At 41.4% G+C, this 23519-nt stretch overlaps 1 protein-coding gene across 1 annotated transcript; it reads left to right on the plus strand.

Annotated features, from left to right (window-relative positions):
• The first annotated feature begins 5659 nt into the window (after positions 1 to 5659).
• LOC133107455 (olfactory receptor 2G3-like) lies at positions 5660 to 6592 on the plus strand. Its single transcript, XM_061216443.1, has one exon. It carries the CDS (start codon positions 5660 to 5662, stop codon positions 6590 to 6592), a length of 933 nt encoding a protein of 310 aa, XP_061072427.1.
• Positions 6593 to 23519: the final 16927 nt, after the last annotated feature.

Below are 23519 nucleotides of genomic sequence, written 5' to 3' on the forward strand. Positions count from 1 at the left end.
GAGGAAGACGTGCGGCTGGGGTCCCAGATGGTCTGCTCCAGGCAGAGGTCGATCCTCGGGGAGGTCAAGGTTCCCAAGCCGCAGAGCAGTGCCAAAGGCTGAGGAAGCCAGTGTGCCTCCATCGCTGCTCCTGCCGTATGCACCCATGTCCACCACCGTGAACCGGTAGTGGGCATCCACCACCGCCAGAAGCACGATAGAGAATGTCCCCTTATAATTGAAGTACTGGCTTCCGCTCGATGGTGGGGCTTGGATCACCACATGCTTCCCGTCCATGGTACCAAGGCAGTTGGGGAATGCCCAGAGCCTCTCGTAGTCCCCTGCAATCTTCCTCCAGGCTTCAGCCCCTGGTACGGGCATGTAGTCGGAAACCATACACTCCCATATGGCCTCACACACACTCCGCACAATCCTTGCTACAGTGCAGAACCCCACTCTAGCTGAAGGCGATGGAGCGGAAGGAGTCTCCAGTTGCCAGGTACCTGCAACATAAAAAAAGATACATTATCTTCAGATAATCAGAAGAGAACTGGGTAGGGGAAATGACATGACATAGATGTATTACTTATTGATATTCTGTGTCTATCTACTTATCTATCTAGACAGATAGATGGACAACTAATTATTAGGCATGGGAACTGTATCTGTGGATTACTTTAAAAGTCTCTGGCAATATGACAATTTCACTGTTACTTGCTTTGGCAACATTGTAACAAATGCAGTCATGGCAATAAAGCAGGATTGAATTGAACTGATATGACAGACACAGACTATCAACAGACTATAAATAGCTAATGCATCTATCTAGACAGACAGACAGACAGAGAAATAGCTAGCTAGTCTATTGATAGTTATATAGTTAAGTATCTAACGTTAGCTAGTTACGTTAGCGATACAGTTTATTAACGTTACCTACCTAGCTAGACACTAAACTATCACCATGTTCATCAATTAAGACAAAGTTCACCTTTTAGCTAGCTACTCACCTCAGACAAATGCAGAGCCGTTCCGCTGATGGTCTCCCTGTAGTTGGTCTGGATTTTGGTGATGTTTGGCGTGATCTTCTGGAGTACCTCTTCAAACTGCTGCTTGTTCAGTCTGAAGTACGCTTTGAACCAGGCATCGTCCAATCGCAACTCTTAGACGAGCCAGTGATACTCCCCTAACTGCTTCCTACCACGATTGATGTCATTCTAGCCCTTCTCCTGACAGCGGGATCTTCATTGAGGTCCGCCGCTAGACCAATTGCGAGGATTTTGATCTGGCTGTTATCCCTCTGTGAATCAGGTGTTGCGATGGGCCTGTTAGTCAGACTACCTTTCTGTGGATTCAACATCAATAAGATTTACTGCACAATCTGGGCAGTGGTTAAGCTGTCATGTGTGGATGCCACTATCAACAACATATATGGGACCATTCTCTCCGTTTTTCACATTTTACAGGTAGTGCTGATAATGATTTCCTATATTAATATCGTCAGAGCATCTGTGCAATCGCAGGAAGGACGGAATAAGTTCATGCAGACATGTTTGCCCCATTTAATATCTTAACTTCTCAGCTTCGATCCTTTTTGACGTCATGTACACTCGCTATGGTCCCACCATGAAATTGGCAACATGTTTACTTTATTTTTTAGCTGATGTCAGTCTCAAGGAACTATATTGTCATTCCATCACTTCCTGTTCCTGTACAAAAATTAAGTACTGATCATGCAAAATTCCTTTGTCAACCATCAGCATGGGAAAAGCCAAATAACTGTCAATTCAGAAAACACAGATGGTACTTGACAGGTAATGGGTACAAAAATATACCTAAACTGTTAAATAACACTTAGCACTGTAAAGGCATAAAACAGAATGGAACTTGCCAGGAAGAGGATGCAAGTGCATATTATCCCCACAGGTGGCAAGGACGATGGTGAGGGAGTCCATAAGTAACCCAAGGATCACGGTTTAAGAATAGCAGAGATTAGTTGTGTCTTGGGGTCACAAAGTGTAAAAAAAAAAAAAAAGAGAGCCCTGACTGAGCAATAAACAAAACCAAGCATCTTTACCAAATCTTGTTGGAATTAGGACCAGAAGAGAGTGCTATGGTCAGAGGAGACCAAAATTGAAAGTTTGGGCCGTACACACCATAAACATTTTTGGTGGCAAAATGGAAGGTATACAAGGAGAAGCACCTCATACCTACTGTAAAATATGACAGTGGGTCATTGATGCTTTGGAGATGTTTTGCTGCCAGTGGTGCAGGGGCAATAAATTCAATGAATGAAATAGCTCCACAGATATTGGCACCCCTGGTTTAATACTGCACTGTGGAAACACCCCTGGTAAAGATGACAGCGACCTGTCTTTTTCTATCATTTGTGACAAGCTTAGAGAACACATTTGGAGGATTTGTTTTACAATTTCCTCCATGCAGAACTGTTTAGAATCATGGATTTTAAGAATGTGAATATTCAGTCTCCCAAGATGAGCATATATCATGGAGGTAGCTATGGTAACAAACAACAATGCGTGGAAAGTAGCAGCAGGGTCTGTCAATCAAAGCTAATTGACACTTCTCATTTACATGACCAGGGGTGTGTTTCCCGAAAACACAGAGCACACCACAACTCGCACCAACCCCACCCCCCTTCGACTTCCCCACTACTCCTACACCAACACTTCCCCCCCTCCCGTGCCCAGAGCCCAGCACAGGTAGAGCGTAAACCCGTCACACAACACACAAACTCCCCAGTGACCAAACAGCACTCCAGTGTCCCCCACCCACGGCCCCCCTGCCACCCAGCCCACGCCCAGGAGGGGGGGAGAAGAAACCCCACTCAAAGGGGAAGTCAACCAACACAGGCGGGGTCTCACACACACACTCACACCTTTCACTTCCACACACACCAACAACACAACAAATAATCTTTAAAGAAGGGATGTAGTTGGCCCCCACCGCTGTGCTGGGCCTCTACATCCCAAAACAAAAAACCTCTCTGAGCCGCTGGACTGCGCCCCAAACCACTCTGCTGTCCACTACACGCTGGAACTGCCGCACTGTCCGCCCTCAGCGTCCTCGCTGTTCCTCCAATGGGGAGTGAGCTTGTGCTGGCTCCGGTCCTGGTCCGCCCGTTGCTTTTCCGCCGCGTGGAAGACTCAGTTTCCTCCGCCCTTCGTCAGGGTGAGTGTAGTCCCACTGCGTCTTTCCTCCAATTCGTGCGGTCTTTGCCGCGGCACCAGTTCGGCTACACCGGAATCGCCCAGCGCTGGTCCCACTTACGAACAGTATCACCCGTGTAGCGTCCACAATTTCCCGGGGCTGTCAGCCTGCTAACCACCGCCAATGCGGGAGACAGCCTAAACAAACAACTGAAAAATGAAAAAAATGAAAAAAATGAAAAAACAGAACGAACTGAACTATACTCAGTTAAAATTCCGTTCGCGGAACCCAACATTCAACCCCGGCGTCTCTCTCGCGTCTGCCCCTTACCTGCTTCTTTTAAACCTGACTTATTCGTCCAACAGGAAACAGCTGCGTCACTCCCCAAACCCGACGGCCGGCACGTCACATGCGAGGATCCATGTGCACATCGAGCCCCACCCAACTCTGGCAAATCCAGCCCAGCCACAGGCTCCTGACACACACTAAAAATGCTACAGTTGTAGTTGGCTCATAATATTACTAAAATACCACATGCACTGTTTTCATGCAAATAATAAAATTGTAAATTACGAAAGATGCATGTTGCACCTTATTGAACATATTGCCCAATTGCCTTTTAAATTATATTCTTAAACTGACCATTTCCCACTCTCTCTGTGTGCTGGAGCGATGTTTATCCATAGTTCTTTCTTTTTTGTTGGACACCGTAGTCCTAAAAGTGGAAAATAATGTTATTTATACAGCGTTTGCTGGGAAGCTGTGGGACCGCTTATTTCCTTGTTTTTTCCCGCCGTATCTTATGTAAAAAATAAATTTAAAAATGTTGTTTTGTGTTGGTGCGTTTTGTTTGTTGGTGCACTTTTATTGAAAACGTCAGCTAATCAGAGACAATACTGAATTACACCAGTAATGTGACGGTGCTTCTGCGAAATCAACCCTGATTGCAAAGTAATTTAAGGCACTATGACAAAGATATTAAAATAATGTCAATAAAACATGACATGCCAAAGAAGGTGTATTGCTAGATGGCGTAGCCACAAACCGTATCACTAACCGCATTTATAATTAGGGGGAAATTATATATACGGTTGGATAATTTAGTTTTTAAGTTTTTCATTCTATTAATACGTTCCCATCAGTCGTGATAAATGCAATATTTTAAAGTATTCCTGCAGTGTTTATTCATAAATAACTTAACGCAGTCAAACAGTCGCTGCATGGAGTGCATAATCGATCTTAGAGCGAGTCAATGGGCCTAGTAACGTCGCACGTAGAAGCTATCCCTTAAGCAACCGCCTAAGTGATAGTTCTGGGAACACACGAAGAAAGGTAAACAAACAAAGGCAAACATAACTTTGAAACTTGTTTTATTTCATTGCTGTGTGCAGCGCAAACCTACTTTCAATGATTTCAGCTAATTAACTGGAATTTTGAGGCAGCTCATTCACCTGCTGCTAATGGTGTTTGCATGGGTGTGGTTGACACTGCCTTCCTCCATACAAAATTATGTTCAGAATAAGGAGCATCGCAAATTAGTATATTTTCCACACATTTAGTTTCTATAGTTAACAAATATTTAAGATTACATTTACATGTATATTTACATCTTCATTTAACATTTATATTTATATGGATTTTTTTCAAACATGCTTTGACCCCTTAAATCTGTGGGGTTTTTGGCATTAGTTCCTTATTTCACCAAGCAATTTTCAATCACTATGGTAACAGGATACCATTTTACATTGCAAAGGTTCTATCTGTATAATCTATTTTAAGATGCCATTGCTTTAGGACAATAGTTCTTACAGTCTTGCAAGGGGACCTCTTCTGTGGATTTTGGAAATCCCCTATTTGTAAAATGCGACTCTTGAAAATTGGACGAGAATTTTTACACTTGGTAATGCTAAATGTGTAACATTTTACAAATAGCACCATATATATTGCAGATATATTTCAGTCACATGAAATGCACTGGAAATGTCCTGGGAAATAATGGTTTAATATTTTAATATACAAATGATTTAACACTTGTTATCTTTCTTTTTTTCTCTCATTATTGAATTAATCTCACTCGGCAGACTCAATGTGGCAGACACTGATTCGCTGGCATATCTCAAAGGCCCTTTACACAATCCATATATAAAGCCTGATACGGTGGGAACGGACATTAAATCTTTTTGCCTGTTGCTTTCTCTTGTTGGCCAACAGTTAGAAACAAAATTAAGCCTTTAGCCCTTTGGCTTGGACATCAGCAAATGGTTCATTATTGTTCAGTCTTTGACGGTTTTTGTGTTAATTTTTCAAATGAAAAGCATTCTGAACAGGTAATATCAGAGATGGTTTCGGAATAGGAAGTCTTCAAGTCTTTGTACAAACAAGCAGTCTGATTACTGCTGATCTTCTGTACTTTTCCTGTTTGCGGTGCAGGAGAAATTATCACCGGAAAAGCTGGCGCAAGAACAGCACAGAACCTCCGCGGTGTTTTAAACACGCCTCTTATAAAACTTCCATGGAGAATTCAACTGAAATATATTTTTTTGTTCTACAAGGACTGAAGGAGTTGATGCCAAACAAAAACACATATTTTGTGGTCACTCTTCTAGTTTACCTTTTTACTCTTGTGGTGAATCAGATTTTGATTGTGACAATTATTTTGGAGAAAACGCTCCATGAGCCCATGTTTATATTTCTATGTAGCTTGTGTATAAATGGAATATATGGTGCCTCTACATTTTATCCTAAAATATTGTTGGATCTTTCATCTTACATGAGGGTTACTTCGTATGAAGCTTGTCTAAGTCAAATTTTTATGTTATACAGCTACGCCCCCTGCGAGTTTACAACGTTAGCAGTGATGGCTTATGACCGGTATATCGCGATATGCAAGCCGCTCAACTACCACTCAATCATCACGCCTCGGAGGGTGGCGAATTTGTTGATTTTAACCTGGCTTTCTTCCATCTGTGAATCAGTTGTTGTGGTGGCCCTGATAGCCAGGCTGCCCCTCTGTGGATTCAAAATCGATAAGCTTTATTGCACAGGCTGGGCAGTGATAAAACTGTCATGTGTTGATACCACTATCAACAACATATACGGATCCGTTCTCATGTTTATACACGTTGCAGAAGCATTGGTGATATGTTTTTCCTATGTGAATATCGTTAAAGCATCTTTGCGATCACAGGAAGAACGGAATAAGTTTATGCAGACTTGTTTGCCCCATTTAATCTCACTGGGAAATTTTGTATTCGCAGGCGTTTTTGACATCATGTACGCTCGCTATGGTTCCAGCACTCGTGTGCTGGGTCTGAGTCATTTCATGTCCCTGGAGTACCTCGTTGTTCCACCGCTCCTAAACCCTCTCATGTACGGCCTGAAACTGAAGCAGATCCGCCAGAGAATCTTTAGAGTTTGCAGCCGGAAAAATAATTCTCTAAAATGAATGTCGTTTTACCTTCCTCTCCATGTTGGAAAAGATTGGTTTTTATTGCCTATGTATTGATTATTAGAATTTTGTATTTCAAGCATATTTTCATTATGTGAAATTGTTCCATTTTAAAGTAAAACAAATCAAACTTTTCAGCACCATTGAAGGGGTGCTCAAGCTATACTCTCCTTGTTGATTTGGGAAACGCGTGTAAAAAAAAAAAAACGGACGTCCTGAAGAGTGCACTTTTAAGACCGTCTTTACCCCTGAGATCGTTCGGCAACGGGGAACGAGAGACTGGTTTTTCATATGAAAGGAATATGCGGAATGTTTAGAAAAAAATAACTTGTGGTGAAAAGGTAATACCTACATAATACCCGGGGCTTAAGCCAGTTCCCCGTTTCCCACGACTCTTCATTGCGGATTAAGTTATGCATGTTTTTTTTAGTAAAAAAAAACAAAAAAAACGTCTGCAGTAACGCCTGATTCGCTACAGGTCTGTTTGCAGCCAGCTAGTGCTCCGGCTTTGCGCTTGTTTGCTTGTAAATACAATTCAAATGGTAGGGCTTAGCTACTTATTTTTCAATTTCCTCCATGACGGCTATGCGGTGGTAAATGCCGAGTAAAACAGGGTGCGTTTTTCTTTTTCTTTTTTTCTTTTTTTTTCTTTTTTTTAGAGTTAGCCTAAATATGGCATTTTCTTCAAGATTTAGGCTAAATATGAATATGTTTTTTCTGGGATTTAACGGACATTAAAAAAAGAAACGTCTATTTCATATTTTATTATTTTTAATATTCTAATTTTAAAATATAATAATATTATGAATTGTTATTTAGGTCGACTGAGCATTAGGTTGACTGAGCATGTATGCTCTTTTACAGGAAAACCCTATTAATCTCTAGCTCTCTTGCTAGTTAATACAATATGTGCATTCTAATATGCACAGATTTAACACCAACACGGACGAGTTTAAAATAGCCTGTAAAGGATACATTTAGGAAGTAAACACATTGCATCGATATTGCTGCAAAAATACGAATGCCAGTGAGAAGGTATTTAATTATGTTATTTTTAATATGAAAAAACTATTAGGTATTTATTAGACTTCTACTTCTACTGCTGTAGCCTATCCACTCATGATGCGTTGTGTGTTCAGAGATGCCACTGTTGTAATGTGTGGTTATTTGCGTTACTGTCACCTCTGACGTCTCTCATTAACAAGGCGTTTCTGTCTGCAGAACTGCAGCTCACTGGATTTTGTTTCTTGTTTTTTGCAACATTCTTTGCAAACTCTAGAGACTAGTGCGCATGAAAATCCCAGGAGATCAGCAGTTTCTGAGATACTCAAACCACCCTGTCTGCCACCAACAATCATTCCACGGTCAAAGTCACTTAGATCATGTTTTTTCCCTGTTCTGATGGTTGATGTGAACATTAACTGAAGCTCCTGACCCGTATCTACATGATTTGCACTGCTGCCACACAATTGGCTGATTAGATAATGGCATCAATAAGTAGGTGTAATAAAGTAAAAATGTTCCTAATAAAGTGCTCGGTGAGTGTATATACATATAAATGTATTTAAATGCATGAACTATTTAAATAATTAGTACCTTTTTTTGTACTAATCTTGGTTAAAAACTGAATATTTTGTCAAAATATATCTTGCAATTTCTATTCCAAATGAAATATTTTTATTTTTTCTTAAATCTCAGTTTAAGTAAACTAAATACGAAGCTAACTCTAAATCATTGAAGGACATACTAATTAGGCCCCAGAGATGTTCCATGGAACTCTTATGACCTGGTCTAGGTTCAACCATAACAGGGATGAGGATAAAAAAAATTAGTGGGGAATGCGTGATGGAAACTAAGATATATCCATATCCGTCTATCCAGAATCACCTGGCATGGCATGGCATGGCATGATTTGTCTCAAGACATTAGCCCATTTTGTTTTGAGTGTTTTCTGAAACATATCGCTTCTCAAGTAGAATGGGAAATGAAATGTTTAACCTCAACATCATGGGTCTAATGGTATGATTTCAAGTATTGTGTGTGCCATATTAAATCCCTTTGTACTGATTGCATCAGGCTAAACCCATTTGTCTTACACAATTACATAGGTTATCCATTTCTGCTGGCCTGCCACAAATGTACATTTTTCTGCTTATGTGTTCATGCATTTTCAAGACAGGTCACTATTGGAAAACTCAACCTTGGCTGGTCTTTGTTGGTTTACTGGGTAAGGAGTGGCTTTGAACTGTTCGGAATACTTAATCAGCAGGCTGCAATCAAGAGTCCAAATACTGAGATTTGAATTTCCACCCAGCCACCTTCAAAAACAATAAAGGAAAAATAACAAACTATCATCCTGATAGAAAGATTTGTACTCATTACATTACATGATTGGCACTTGGCAGATGCTCTTATCCAGAGCAACGTACAATTGATTAGACTAAGCTGGAGACAATCCTCCCCTGGAGCAATGCAGAGTTAAGGGCCTTGCTCAAGGGCCCAACGGCTGTGCGGATCTTATAGTGGCAACACCGGGATTAGAACCACCGACCTTGCCTGTCCCAGTCATTTACCTTACACTCTAGGATCAGGATCAAATGCTTACAAAATTCACTAGGCAATCAAACACAAAATCAGCAAATAGACAAAATAAGGTCAAAAATGTCAAGTTAACAAAGTCATCTCAATCCACAAATTCACAAGCAAATTCAAAGAGCTGAGCCCTGTCTCACATACATGGCTAACTCAGTTCACCCAGTTAGTTTGTTTTTTGTGATTAACCCAGGTTTCACAAAGTCCACAATTTAGCCAGACATATGACTGGGGAGACTAAAGGCCCGGACACACCAAACCACGGTCGGCCGCGGAGCGCCGACAAAGATCGCCTCACGTCGATACGCGTCGTTAATGTTGGCTGTGCCGAACACACCGCAACGACGGTCCGCCGACGGCCGAGTTGCACGTACGTTCTGCGCCTGCGTGAGAGGTAATAACTCTCCACACCAGCAGGTGGCGGTAGTCCGTATTTGTCTTTCAAAAAATGGAAACCGGAAGACCGGGGAATGCGTTTGCATTGCGTTGGACCTAGAAGCAGCCATTGTCTCGCTCACAACAAACAGTTTGCAGCAATTTCCTTGTTCTCTCGCTATTTAGTAATACTAATCGAAAATTATGTCTGGTAGTGATAGTAACTTTGGAATGGCTTGCTTTCATCGCTTCCGTTTCTCTTCTCGTGCGCTGATTCGCTAGCTGGACAGCCAATCAGAGAGCTCTCTCTCATCGACGGCTCTGGGGCTCCAAAACACGCCGAAGGAGTCGCAGGACACACCGGAAAGACTCTGACGTCCGACGGTTTGGTGTGTCCGGGCCTTAAAGCCTAAATCTATAAAACCACAGGTTTAAGCAAGTTTGCTGGGTATATCCAGGGCCAGAACTGAGCACCCTCCTTTAACCAGTCAATCACTCCTTGCAATTGTACTATAAAACAAAGGTTGGAAAGGTTGTCCCTCTGCATCTCTGCTAGGCTATCAGAACTTTGACCAGTCCAAAACATTAACCTTGTTTCTTATCAGCCAGTCAGATATGGACCTGCTTTTGTGTTTTGGATCATCTTGCTGCAAAACTTAATTCCACAATCACTTACAGATGACCAGACATTCTCTGGTACACAGCAGAACATGGTTCCTTCAATAATGACAAGTCAACAAACATTCCCAGATCTTCACACTACCACCACCATGTTTGACTGTTTATGTTCTTACTGTGAACTGCTGTACAGTCTTAGAAAATATGGTTCTGAAAGGTTCTTGGGCTTCCATTGGGGAACCCTTTTTGGTTCTTTTTGGAACCCTCTGTCATAGTTGTGAAGTGACAAATCCCATACAAAGAATCATTTTGCCTGACAAAGAACCCATTAAATTGATTGTATAGGGTTCTTCTATGGAATCACAGGGTGTCGTGAGCCACGGACCCCTTGCCGAGCTCAGACCTCACGTTCCCACGAGCAGTACCCCACGAGGAGGTGTCTCGGGGACAAACTCTCTTTTCCTTGAAGTACTCCGAACGTCCTGGAGCCCTGGTAAGTTCTACTGAACTTCCAGTCCAGTCTCGAAGTGAAGGGTGTGATGCAAATCTGATATACGATTTCCTGTATTCACTGTATTCCTCTAAAAGAACCTTTATCACATATGATTATAGTCAGATATGCTTTATTATAATCAAAAGAATCAAAAGAATAGAGTTATACAGCTGACAGGTTAAACATTATCTTTCAGTTTGCTAATCACATACAAGTTTCATATAACCCCTTTAGCTCTTTCTAATTTACCTTTCCACCAGATGTTAAATTCAAGGTACACCCCTCAAATATCCATCCTCTTTGGCCTTAGCCTTATCCTATAGCTCCCCCTTCTGGAAGTTAAAAGCTACTGAACTTCCATTAATACAATGGGTACGAACACCCCTAAAACTTAAAACTCTACATTTTTCCTACTTCTACAAGTAATATAGATTATAATTACCACTCAAGCTTGATTATAGTTGTTCTGCGTTGCTCTTTCTTCAACAGCCCTGTTGCCACAACTCTTGGAGTGGCACGCAGAGGGAGCACGCCACTCCAGCTTGACCACAGCTGTTGAGGAGAGTTGCTAAATCCTAAGAGGGGTTTTTATTCTCTCTTCTTTCTTCTTCTTTTTTCTGCTTTTTTAACATCTAAAAGCTCACTCCTTATATATCCTGAAACTTGTATAAAAGTGTACCTTTTTTGATCTACAAAGGACATCCAGCTAATAGCCGAGTGTAATTCATCACTTAACTCCTCTACTGTTAGTCCTTTGAATCTATCCGATAAATTATTTGTGCTATAATCAGGAAGGCCCTTAAAGCCTCTTAATCTTCTTTCGGTATTGAAATCCCTTCCGTTTTCCTTATCTTTCCTACATTTTTCCATCTCCTCATACTCTTTTATTTCCCAATCATCTACATTGTTTTCCTCATCTTTTTGCTTTAACCAGGCATTATGGGACTTCCGGTGGCGCCATGTTGTAGAAGGCATGTGAAAACAACTAGTTCTCATGAAACCTAGTTAAAACTAGCTTAACAAAACAACATGACGGCAAAAAGTCAGTCAAACCGTTGAAAACTTGATAAAGAAACTTAATAAGAAGAGATGGGCAGAAAGAAGCAGCCTAGCGCCGCAGAAAACGAAGGCTCAGGCGAGGCGCATGGAACGCCGCCAGGGTCAATGCATGGAGGCGAAAATGACTCTGTTATACTGGCGGAGCTACGCAAGCTAAGAGAAGAGCATACGGACGCGGCCAATGCTAACAAAAAGGCACTGGAAAGACTAGAGACAAATATGAAGGAACTTGTGGGAAGAACAGCCTTGTTGGAGCAACAAACTGTAAAAATGGAAGAGAGGTTGGGAGACACGGAAGACAGGACAGCGCGACTGGAAAGAACGGTCGCCTTCCTACTTCACCAAGAGGCAAAGTTACTTGCGAAATGTGATGACCTAGAATCAAGGGCAAGGCGTAACAACATACGGATGCATGGCTTCCCGGAGGGTTCCGAGAAAAACGACACCATAGGATTTGTGAGTGAGTTTATTTGTTCATCTCTGCAAATCCCGGAGGATATGGACATTCGTATTGAGAGAGCACACTGCTCGCTAGTTGCCAAACCAAAGGAGGAAGCTGCCCCCCCGAGAGCGATCATCGTCCGTTTCCTAGACTATAGAGTGAAAGACCATGTAATCCAACAAGCATGGAAACACAAGACTATATACGAGGGACAGACCATCTACTTCAATCAAGACTACACGACAGAGATTCAAAAGAAGAGGAAACAGGTGCGGGACGTCATAAAAAAATGAAAGGAGAAGAACGTGAAAGCACAGTCCCCATACCCTGCACAGCTGAAAGTGTTTCTGGAATCAGGAACTAAAACCTTTACTACACTAATGGAGGCTGTACCAATGCTGAAGGACATGGGGATTCACATCGAGGACGATGAGACGGAGAGACTACAGAGGGTGATGATGCAAGGCAGCTGGATCACGGTGACAGGACGGAGTGAGAAGAGGAAGCAGCCACATATTACAGAGGCGGACTTGCATGCCCTCATCGAGTGAACTCTAACGTGAACACCAGTAGGCTATGGTAAGGACTAGAATTATGAGCCTAACAAAAATGCATAGCCTACTGAGTATAAGTGAAGCTAGTTAAATATATCATTACATATTGAAATTACTTGAAACATATTGGTTCAATTGAGCTAAATCGCTACTCAGATGGAGTATGAAGTAACTTTAGAGGATTGAGAAGTTACAGATGCACACAGTGCTATTTCCCCAGGGAGGATTCGCCACATCTCTCTGGAGACCGGACCTTTGGAAGTCCTATTATTTTGTTATTGTATGTTTGTTTTGAAGGAGATGTTTATTATTTTTTGTATTTTTTATTGTGAGATGGTTACTACAGCTGATTTGGTGTATACAAGGTGTACATATATTTTGGTTCCTATGAGGATGGGTTTCAACTTAAAGTATAATTAATAGATTAAATATTGTGTCATATAATGTTCATGGTAGGCGGCACGGATGGTGCAGTGGGTAGCACTGCCGCCTCACAGTAAGGAGGTCCTGGGTTCGAATCCCCGTCGGCCGGGGCCTCTCTGTGCGGAGTTTGCATGTTCTCCCCGTGTCTGCGTGGGTTTCCTCCGGGTACTCCGGTTTCCTCCCACAGTCCAAAGACATGCAGGTTAGGCTGATTGGAGAGTCTAAATTACCCATAGGTATGAGTGTGTGAGTGAATGGTGTGTGTGCCCTGCGATGGACTGGCGACCTGTCCAGGGTGTATTCCTGCCTTTCGCCCAATGTATGCTGGGATAAGCTCCAGCCCCCCTGCAACCCTGTTCAGGATAAGCGGGTTAAGATAATGGATGGATGGATAATGTTCATGGTTTAAATCATCCTATTATGAGAAGGAAAATACTGAGCCAACTGAAGAAATTACAATGCTCAATTGCCTTACTACAAGAAACACATTTGGTTGAGGGAGAATATAAAAAATTGAAAAGGGAATGGGTAGACCAAGTATTCCACGCATCATATGGCAAGAGAAGGGGTGTTGCTATATTAATTAATAAATCTTTACCATTTTCTACAGAGAAAGTGATAAAAGATAATATGGGAAGATATGTTATGGTTATCGGCTCGATAGGGGATATGACTATCTCTGTACTAAATATTTATGCCCCAAATGAGGAGAATGAGACATTCTTTAAAGACATAGCAAATGTAACTGCCAGTAATGGAAAAGGGATGATATTAATGGGTGGGGATTTCAACACAGTGCAGAATGGTAATTTAGACAGGTTACCACCAGAACAGGGACCAATTACAAAAAGATCCAAAGCATTAAACAACATTATAAAAGAGTTAGGCCTTACTGATCCATGGAGAAACAAAAACCCTAAGGTAAAGGATTTCACCTTCTATTCAAATCCACATGGGAGCTATTCGAGGATAGATTTTTTGTTTGTATCACAACGGCATATACATAAAGTCTTGAATTGTGGCATAGAGGCCATAACCATAAGTGACCACGCACCTATTATATTAACGGTAGATATAGGCCATGAACACTTCTTTAAATACTGGAGACTTAATGTGTCAATTCTATCAGATGAGAAGGCGGTAAAGGAAATAAAACAAGACTTAAAGGAATACTTTCAGATAAATGACAATGGCGAGGTATCACCATCGATTTTATGGGAGGGAGGAAAAGCTTTTATGAGAGGGAAAATAATAGAAATAACATCCAGGATGAGAAAAGCTTGATTAGAACAGCAAAGAGGGTTAGAGAGTAGAGTCAGAGAACTAGAGTTAGAACATAAAAGAACATCAGACGACTCCACCCTCCTCGAACTGAAAAAAAACAGGCATAGACTAGATGAACTTTTACTTTTTTCTACGCTTTACAAATCAAAGGTATTATGAGAGGGGCAATAGAGCAGATCGTTTATTAGCCTTTCAACTAGTAGGATAATTTCAAAAATAAGACATCCTAACTCCAAACAAATGATGGTAAAGCCAAATGAGATAGCGGAAGCGCTCGCAGACTACTATAAAGATTTGTATAATGATTCAGAATCCCATCTTATAGAAAGCAAAACTCAGGCATTTCTTAAAAGTTTACATCTACCATCATTATCAGCAGAAGATTCGATCAAAATGACACAGCCGATTTCATTACAGGAAATATCGGATGCTATAAAAACTCTTAAAAATAATAAATCCCCTGGTACGGATGGGTTTTCGGGAGAGTTTTATAAATGCTTTGCAGAAGTGGTCACACCAGTACTATTTAAAGTATTCAACTATGCTCTATCATCAAGTGACCCACCAAATACCTGGTCAGAAGCCATCATCTCAGTCTTGCATAAGGAGGGCAAAGACCCAACCTCATGTGAGGGATATAGACCTATTAGTTTGCTCTGCAATGATCTAAAAATATTAACAAACATATTGGCACAGAGAATGCAGAGATATATCGCTAAATTAATAAACCCAGATCAAACAGGTTTTATTCCTTGTAGACAAGGTGCTAACCTTAAATCTTATATCCTGCACTAAAAATAATCCTCAGCCTACCATGATGCTCAGTTTAGATGCACAAAAAGCGTTTGACCAAGTAAAATGGAGCTTTCTATACCAGACATTGGAGGCCTTTGGGTTTCACTCAACCTTTATAGACTGGGTGAAAATGCTATATAAAAACCCCAAATCACGGATCAGAGTTAATGGGTGCTGTTCAGACTTTTTCTACCTCAAAAGAGGAGTTCGACAGGGAGATTGTCTGAGTCCGTTACTATTTGCTGTAAGCATTGAGCCACTGGCTGAGTCGATTAGACAAAACAAAGATATAAAGGGAATAAAGGATGTAGGGGGGGTAGAACACAAGGTATCGTTATTCACGGACGACATCCTAGCTTATTTAAGTGAACCATCATTATCGATACCAAGTCTATTGAACAGTCTGCATGACTATGGAGAAATGTCGGGATACTTGACTAATGAAAGTAAATCAATAGCTATGATGCTTTCAGGGAAATGTCCAGCAGAACTAGAAGGGAAGGTTCATTTTAAATGGACTAATAAAGGGTTTAGGTATCTGGGTATCATCATTACACCGATCACATCACAGCTATCTAAATTGATAACTGAAATAAAGAAGGATTTGGTTAGATGGGAGATTTTACCTCTGACCCTGATGGGGAGAATAGAAACGGTGAGAATGAATCTATTACCAAAACTTTTGTTCTTGTTCCAGTCATTACCTATAATGGTTCCTAGCTCTACTTTCAAATTACTACATAAAATTATTTGTAAATTTATATGGCAAAAGAGAAAAGCTAGAATTAAATATAAGACAATCCTTTGCCCAAAAAAGAAAAATGGGAATTGGAAACACACATAGTACAATAATGGATGAAAAATGGGAGGAAACATTCAAAGAAGGTCATAAACTAACTCATAGCCCAACATGGAGGGAATTTGAATGGAAGGTGAAAATGCGGTACTTTAATACTCCATCCATTACTTCAAAATACAGCAACACCTCGGAACTATGTTGGAGGGGCTGTGGACTGGTGGGGCATTTCACACACATATTTTGGCAATGCCCAAAGCTTCTGGACTTCTGGAAGAATATACAAAAGGAGATTAGGCAGATCTTGGGTATTAAAATAGCCCTAGACCCATTAATTTTTATACTGGGTATAGCTCCTGAAAATATCATGGATAGAAACACAATTTATTTATTGAGAATTTTGCTCTTAATAGCCAAAAAAATGATAACAATATCCTGGCTAAAGCCACAACCCCCCAGCATAACACAATGGAGAGACAGGGTAAAAAGGGTCTTTATCATGGAGGAAATCACAGCCAGATTACATCTGAAAACGGACAGGTTTGCTGAACGATGGCTACCAATAACACAGGCGATGTCAGACCTTTAGTCACCTCTTCTTCTTTTTTTTTTTCTCCTTTTGTTTTCTTTACTATCTCATTGTACTAGCCTAAATCTACTTCATTGTTAGTTGGATTACACTTGTTTTTTTGTTTTTTTTTCCTTTTCCACCTTTATTTCTGTCTTGACCTCAGATACAAAGTATGAAAAGTCAATATCTCAGTTATGATATATATATATATATTTTTAATTTAAATTTAAGGTAGTATGAGATGCATTTCTATCCTCAGACCCCATCCTACTTTTAAAATATTGTATCTTTGCAATATGAAAAATAGGATGAAGAAATACATTTACAATGGGGCTCAAGAGAAAGGGAGAGTTTTTGTGTAGGTATGTGGGGGAGTTTGTGCGGGTATGTGTATGTGCATGTATGTATGGGTACATGGAGACAGGCGTATCCATGTATGTATATATGTATTTTTGTGTAAAACTACCTAGTCATATGTGTATGTAGGTATATGCATGCACGAATGAGTATGTAGGATTTTGTGTCTGTGTATACTTTAAAACAAGTGTTAATGTAAACATCTCCTTCTATTCTGTTTTTGTGTATTCTTGTTTATTAAATAAATAAACAAATAGTTCAAAAAAATTATGCTCCTCCCCTGTAGGGTTGGGGTATTCCCCGACTGCTTGCTCAGCATGTTGAATCTCCTCCAAGGTCATGCTGGAACTCATTCTATGCATGGCCTCAGTCAGAACTTTAACCTTGCTCCTTAGTACTCTAAATCTAAGTCCCCCGACTTCAGACTCCTCTGCTGACAATTAGGGCTGCTCATTAGCTCTGAACCGCATATTTTTCCTCTTACGGGCGTTCTTGCTACCACCTCAATGGCGTGTGCGAGGGGTTAATAATGCATTCCTGCCTAACCCATCCCTGTCAATCTCTCATCAGGGGGGCCTAGGGCCGGGTCCTCGACAAGGGTTCCTATTGGAACCATTGTTTGTGTATTTGCTTTACGCCAGACACAATGGCACCTGTGTCACCTGTAACGTTTTGTTTTTGTTTTTTTATGTGGGATGAGCATTGATGTTTCTCTTGGTTAGCAGTGGTTTCTGCATTGCTACTTTCACCTGAATCCCTTATTTGCCTAGTCTCTTTCTTATTGTAGAGTCATGAACATTGATTTAAGCTGCAGCTATAGAGGCCTGCAGGTCTTTGAATGTTCTTCTGGGATCTTGTGTGACTTCCTGGATGAGCTGCTACACCCTTGGAGAAATTTGGGCAAGAATGTCACTCTGGGCTGGTTGCAATGAGGCAACTAGGGGGGGCAATTACTTTTTTACATGGGTGATGTGGGTGGATATTAACTTTTTCATTGAAAAAATGAAATAATAGTGTGTAAAATGCTGTTTACTGGTTTCCCTTGTCTAAGATTACTTTTCTTTTCTAAAGATCTGAAACCATTTAGTATGACATATGCAATAATAGAGGGAATCCGAAAGGAAGCAAATCATGGCACTGTACGTGTGTTATAGAACCCACTTTTCATGCAATCTATGTCCATCTGGTGGGAACATTTTTTGTCTCTATATTGACTCATTACTCAGATTCCCGGTATGATGGTGATTATGGCAATGGACATTTCAGCAATCCAGATATAAAGCCTGATACTGCGGGCATATAATTATATAATCTTTCTGCGTGTTGTTTTGTCAAGTACAGTTTGAAACAAGATTAAGTATTTTGTCCTTTTGCTCGGACATCAGCACATTTCTTCATTCATTTTTGATATATTATGTTTTGTGAATACGTCATATTACAGTTAGATTATTTGGATGTAGAAAATCACCGAGCCTCTTTAGAAATGAGCTGCCTGGACAATGCTGACGGTCTGCAATTTTTCTGTTTGCGGTATGAAATTAAGTTTATTTAATTGACTCCACAGAAGCTGGCACAAGGACATCGAGTCTCCCCTGCGTTTTCCACGCGCATGTTATATGGAGAATTCGACCGAAATAGTGTTTGTTCTACAAGGACTGAATGAGACTATGTCAAACAAACACGCATACTTTGTTGTCACTCTTGTCGCTTACATTTTTACTGTTTTAGTGAACCTGACCCTGATTGCGACAATTGTTTTTAATAGAAATATAAACATGGGCTCATGGAGGATTCTATGTAACTTGTGTGTAAATGGGATATTTGGTGTCTACTTTTTATCCGAAAATATTGGTGGATTTTTTATCTGACGTGAGTGTTACTCCGTATAAAGCGTGCCTCGCTCAAATGTTTGTAATATACTGCTACGTCTTCTGCGAAATGGCAACGTTAGCAGTTATGGCTTATGACAGGTATGTCGCGATATGCAAGCCGCTCAACTACCACTCCATCATCACGCCTCGGAAGGTGACAACATTTTTTATTTTTACCTGGCTGTTTTCCATCTGTGAATCAGTTACTTCGATGAGCCTGGTTGCCAGACTACCCCTATGTAGATTCCACATTGAAAAGCTTTACTGCACAAACTGGGCAGTGGTAAAGCTGTCATGTGTTGATACCGCTCTGAACAACATATTCGGGTCTATTCTCATGGTTTTTCACGTTTTACAAGCACTAGTGATTTTGATTTCCTATGTTAATATCATCAAGGCATCTGTGCGATCGCAGGAAGAACGGAGTAAATTCATGCAGACCAGTTTGCCCCATTTAATGTCATTAACCAATTTCGCAATCGCCATTGTCTTTGACATCATGTACGCTCGCTATGGTTCCAGCAACAATCTACTGGCTCTCCGCAATTTCATGTCCCTGGAGTACCTCGTAGTTCCACCGCTGCTAAACCCCCTCATCTATGGCCTGAAGATGAAACAGATCCGCCGAAGAATCTTCGGAATTTGCAGCCGGAAAACAGATGCTCTAAACTGAATGCCGTTTTTTCCTTCCTCTCCGCGTTGAAAAAATCTATGTTTTTATGTGTTGGTTAAATATGATGAGTATTGATATTGAATAATGATATGGTATATCATTTGAGACATACCAACTCATTTTAATTTTGTGCAGAAAACTCTAAAACATCCTGTTTTCAGTGGGCTTATATTATTGTATTTGCTTAGCCTACAGAAAGTTGGGAGTGGGGTTATTTGAAACGCTGCAGTCATATATCACCCAATATCAGCTCAGAGGTAGGCCTACGTCGGGACATCGGCCTCGTTTCTCAAAGCCAGCTTACGAAGCATCTTTTATTTGAGTTTTGCTTCACTTAAAACGGTTTTAGAAATTAGACTAGACTAACGATAGACTAACGATTGCCTCTGACAACTCGTAGAAAGCTGAACGTGTCTTTATGGAAAACTTGGTAATCTTTTGTAATCTTGATAAACAATGTTGATGTTATTAACGAAATATTTAAATTATGCGTAAGAAAAAATCATAAAAAATGCAGTAGGTCTATATTCATAAATGTATTGCTTTATGTGTCCTTATTGGACAGATTGTTGTCTCACTGGGGTGGCGGGTATGGTCGGCAGTGGTGATTGGTGCAGATACCCGAAGAGTGAGATTTTGGCAGAAGGGAAGCTGAATAAAATAAAATAAAAAGTAACACTAAAATAAAATAAAAGGCCACGTTCATTTGGCGTAGAGATAGGACACATATTAAGGCGTTTCACCCGTCAGACTCCGTTCTGCTGGGCGCAGCGTTTGGAAAGGCATGGACATGATGCATACTTATCTTCCGCTTAAACTGCATCCTTTCTTCTTTAAAAACTGTGTACATCGAAATTGTCTAATGATAGTGACTGCCTTTGTATCATAGCATTTACACTTTCACGTTAAACCGTATCGTTGAGGCTTATTCAATATTAGACTGAGGCAACGCGGTTGATATGACGTCAATCTCTCATTGACAAATATCTTGCCATCCATGTATTTATTTATTTTTATTTAAAATATATAAATAGGTCATCTCGGTTGTTGTAAGTATATCAATGCTCCTAATGTGTTATTAAGTTATTTTTAGTTACTCAGCTACTAATGTGTGGTATTGCATTCCATGGCTTGCAGTCTGCCGAATCCACCTCACATTTCAGCACCATTGAAGCGGACAGGGGCGCTCAAGCGAGACTTAAGGATGACGCTGCTGATTTGGAAAATGCCACTAAAAATTAACAGACGTCCTCAACATCGTACTTTAAAGACAGTAACACCTTACCTCTGAGATTGTTAGATAACGAGAAACTAGTCCCAGATCTGTCGTCTCATACCAATCTCTATTGTATAATAAGCGAATTATTATACTGTTGTAACCCTTATTTTTGTAGGGGTAGCTTTCTCCAGTCCTTCTGGCCTGAGTAACGCACGGGTTACAATGGATATTATCACTGTTTATTTATTCCAATAACGACAACCAATACGGCACGACAGTAACTGACAACTCCACACTGTCTCCCCCACTAAACTGTCCCCCGCACACAACAGCAGGTAGGAACCAAAACCCAACAACTCAGAAATGTTACACCTGCATAAAACAATAGTCAAAGAGCAATTAATATACTTGAAAATGTAATGGGTCTATTAACTAAGGTTACAGTCTTCCCTTGCTACAAGAAGAAATGTCCTCATTTCAATCAACCTCTCAAAACAGTGTAACACCAACAAATCCCATCATGAAGTCAACAGTCACAACCCAGTAATCTGAATACACTCAGGATGTAGCAACTCAGCAACACATGAAACACTTTCTGTAAGAAAAATAAAAATAAAAATAAAAAACACAAACCAATGTAGTTGAAAGGAAGTCCTTGATCTGACGTATAACCCAAATAACAGGTACATATAAACAATGTAACACAAGATCGCAACACCTCAACAAGAAAAACAACATGTAAGGGTCTGTCAAAGTCCAATCAAAACACCTCAAGTAACAAAGTCTCCGTACTTGAGTGGCTGCTTAATCAGGCGTCCACAACGTGACGTGACACGAAGGGGCTCCTGAAGAGACGAGGAATGGCCATCAGTTGAGGAGGGGGGAGGGGGGGAAAGATTGGGAGGAAGAGGAGAAGGTGGAGCACTGCACTGAGGAGCAATACTGACAGGAGCAGGTAGAGGCTCCCTCCCGGCTCTGGCAGGCACATACGGGGGAGTAGGAGGGCGAAAAGGCAGGGCCCCCGACAAAGCGGTGAGAGAAGGGGCTGATGTCACTGATGTACCCGCATCAGCTGGCACTGAGGGTGTCCGGCTGTTGACAGGGGTAGCTGGCAAAGTCCCTTTATAGGTTTTTAGTCTATTATGGTGAACAATCCATGTCTGTGAGCGTGCATTCCTCGGATCTGGGATCTCATAGGTGACGCCAGTTTGTCCATCTCTGCTCATCCTTTGCTGGACCACAAACGGGCCCTTCCATCTGGGAGCAAGCTTGTTCATCCTTTGTGCTGGGTCATCCAGGAGAACAAGGTCTCCTGGCTGGTGAGGGTGAAATACCACCTTCTTGTCGTACTGAGTCTTTTGATGCTGTTTGTTTGCAGCAGAGTTTTTGCCTGCATCCTTGAAAGCAAGTGACAAGCGTGTGACAAGGTCCTGGGCATAAGCTGCTGGTGTACCTGGTGTGGACAAGGTCACAGCAGGACTACAGTTCAACATGACATCCAGTGGCAAGTTAGGTTCTCTCCCATGAACGAGGAAGAAAGGAGAAAATCCTGTACTTGAATAAACACTTGAGTTGTAAGCAAGCTCAAACTGTGGCAGGTACTGGTCCCATTCGCCACCACTTTGTGATATGTACTTAGCAAGTTGATCTTTCAATGTCCTGTTTAGTCTTTCCACCATACCATCTGACTGAGCGTGGTATGGTGATGTGCGTGTTTTGCCAATTTCAAGTGAGCTGCAAAGATGCTTGATGAGATCTGACTCAAACTGGCGGCCTTGGTCAGTGTGAATTGATTCTGGCAAGCCATGATGTCTTATATAGTCTTCAAAAATGCACTTTGCAACCGTAGTGGCACGCTGGTCTTTCAGTGGAAAAAGGTTAACATAGCGCGTAAAATAGTCCATTACTACCAGAACATACCTGTTGCCTTGTGTAGTGACAGGTAGCTCCGTGATGTCTGCAGCAATCTTCTGAAATGGCCTCTCTGCTTGAATGGACTGTAATGGGGCTCTTTCATGTGGAGTTGGGGAACCCCGTGTTTGACATGGCAAGCACTCTGCACAAAACTTGTGAATATCGCGGGTCATGTATGGCCAATAACAGATGCGTCTGGCTCTTTGCAGTGTGCGCTCTGCGCTCAAATGACCACTGAACTGATTTCCATGCAAACCTGTCAAAGCTGTGGGAATGAGAGCTGCAGGTAGAACAACTTGAAAGGTTGCAGGTTTGTGTGGGCTTTGTTTGACTGTCCTGCAGAGGATACCATGTCGAATGGTCAATTTGGGACACTCATGCCAGAGTTTCCTCAGTGTAGGGGAGGAATATTTGAGGCGACCTATAGGTGGTCTATGAGCATTGTCCTCTAGCCATGCAATGACTGTACTGAGACATTCATCCTCGCCTTGCTGTTCCTGGAGTTTTCCCAAGTCAATTGACAGTGTGTGGCTGATTTCAGGAATACCTGAGGTAGTGTTGTCATGGCTGTCTGTGGAGGTGATGGTAGAGATGACACACTGAACAGCTTTGTTGTGGGTCCCAGAGTTGGGACGCCTAGACATGGCATCTGCGTTGGCATGTTTTTTACCTTCCCGGTGCAGGAGGGTGTAGTCATACACATCCAGCTCAAGTATCCACCGACTGCGTCTGCCAGTAGGATCGTTATCCACTGGAGCTTTCCTCAGACTCAGGAGGGGCTTATGATCCGTGATCACTGTGAATGAGCTGCCAGACAGGAAGTGTTTAAAATGCCTCACAGACCAAACAACTGCCCAGAGCTCACGGTCAAAGGTAGACCATTTTCTT

This window comes from Conger conger, chromosome 13, assembly GCF_963514075.1.
Source record: "Conger conger chromosome 13, fConCon1.1, whole genome shotgun sequence".
NCBI lineage: Eukaryota > Metazoa > Chordata > Actinopteri > Anguilliformes > Congridae > Conger > Conger conger.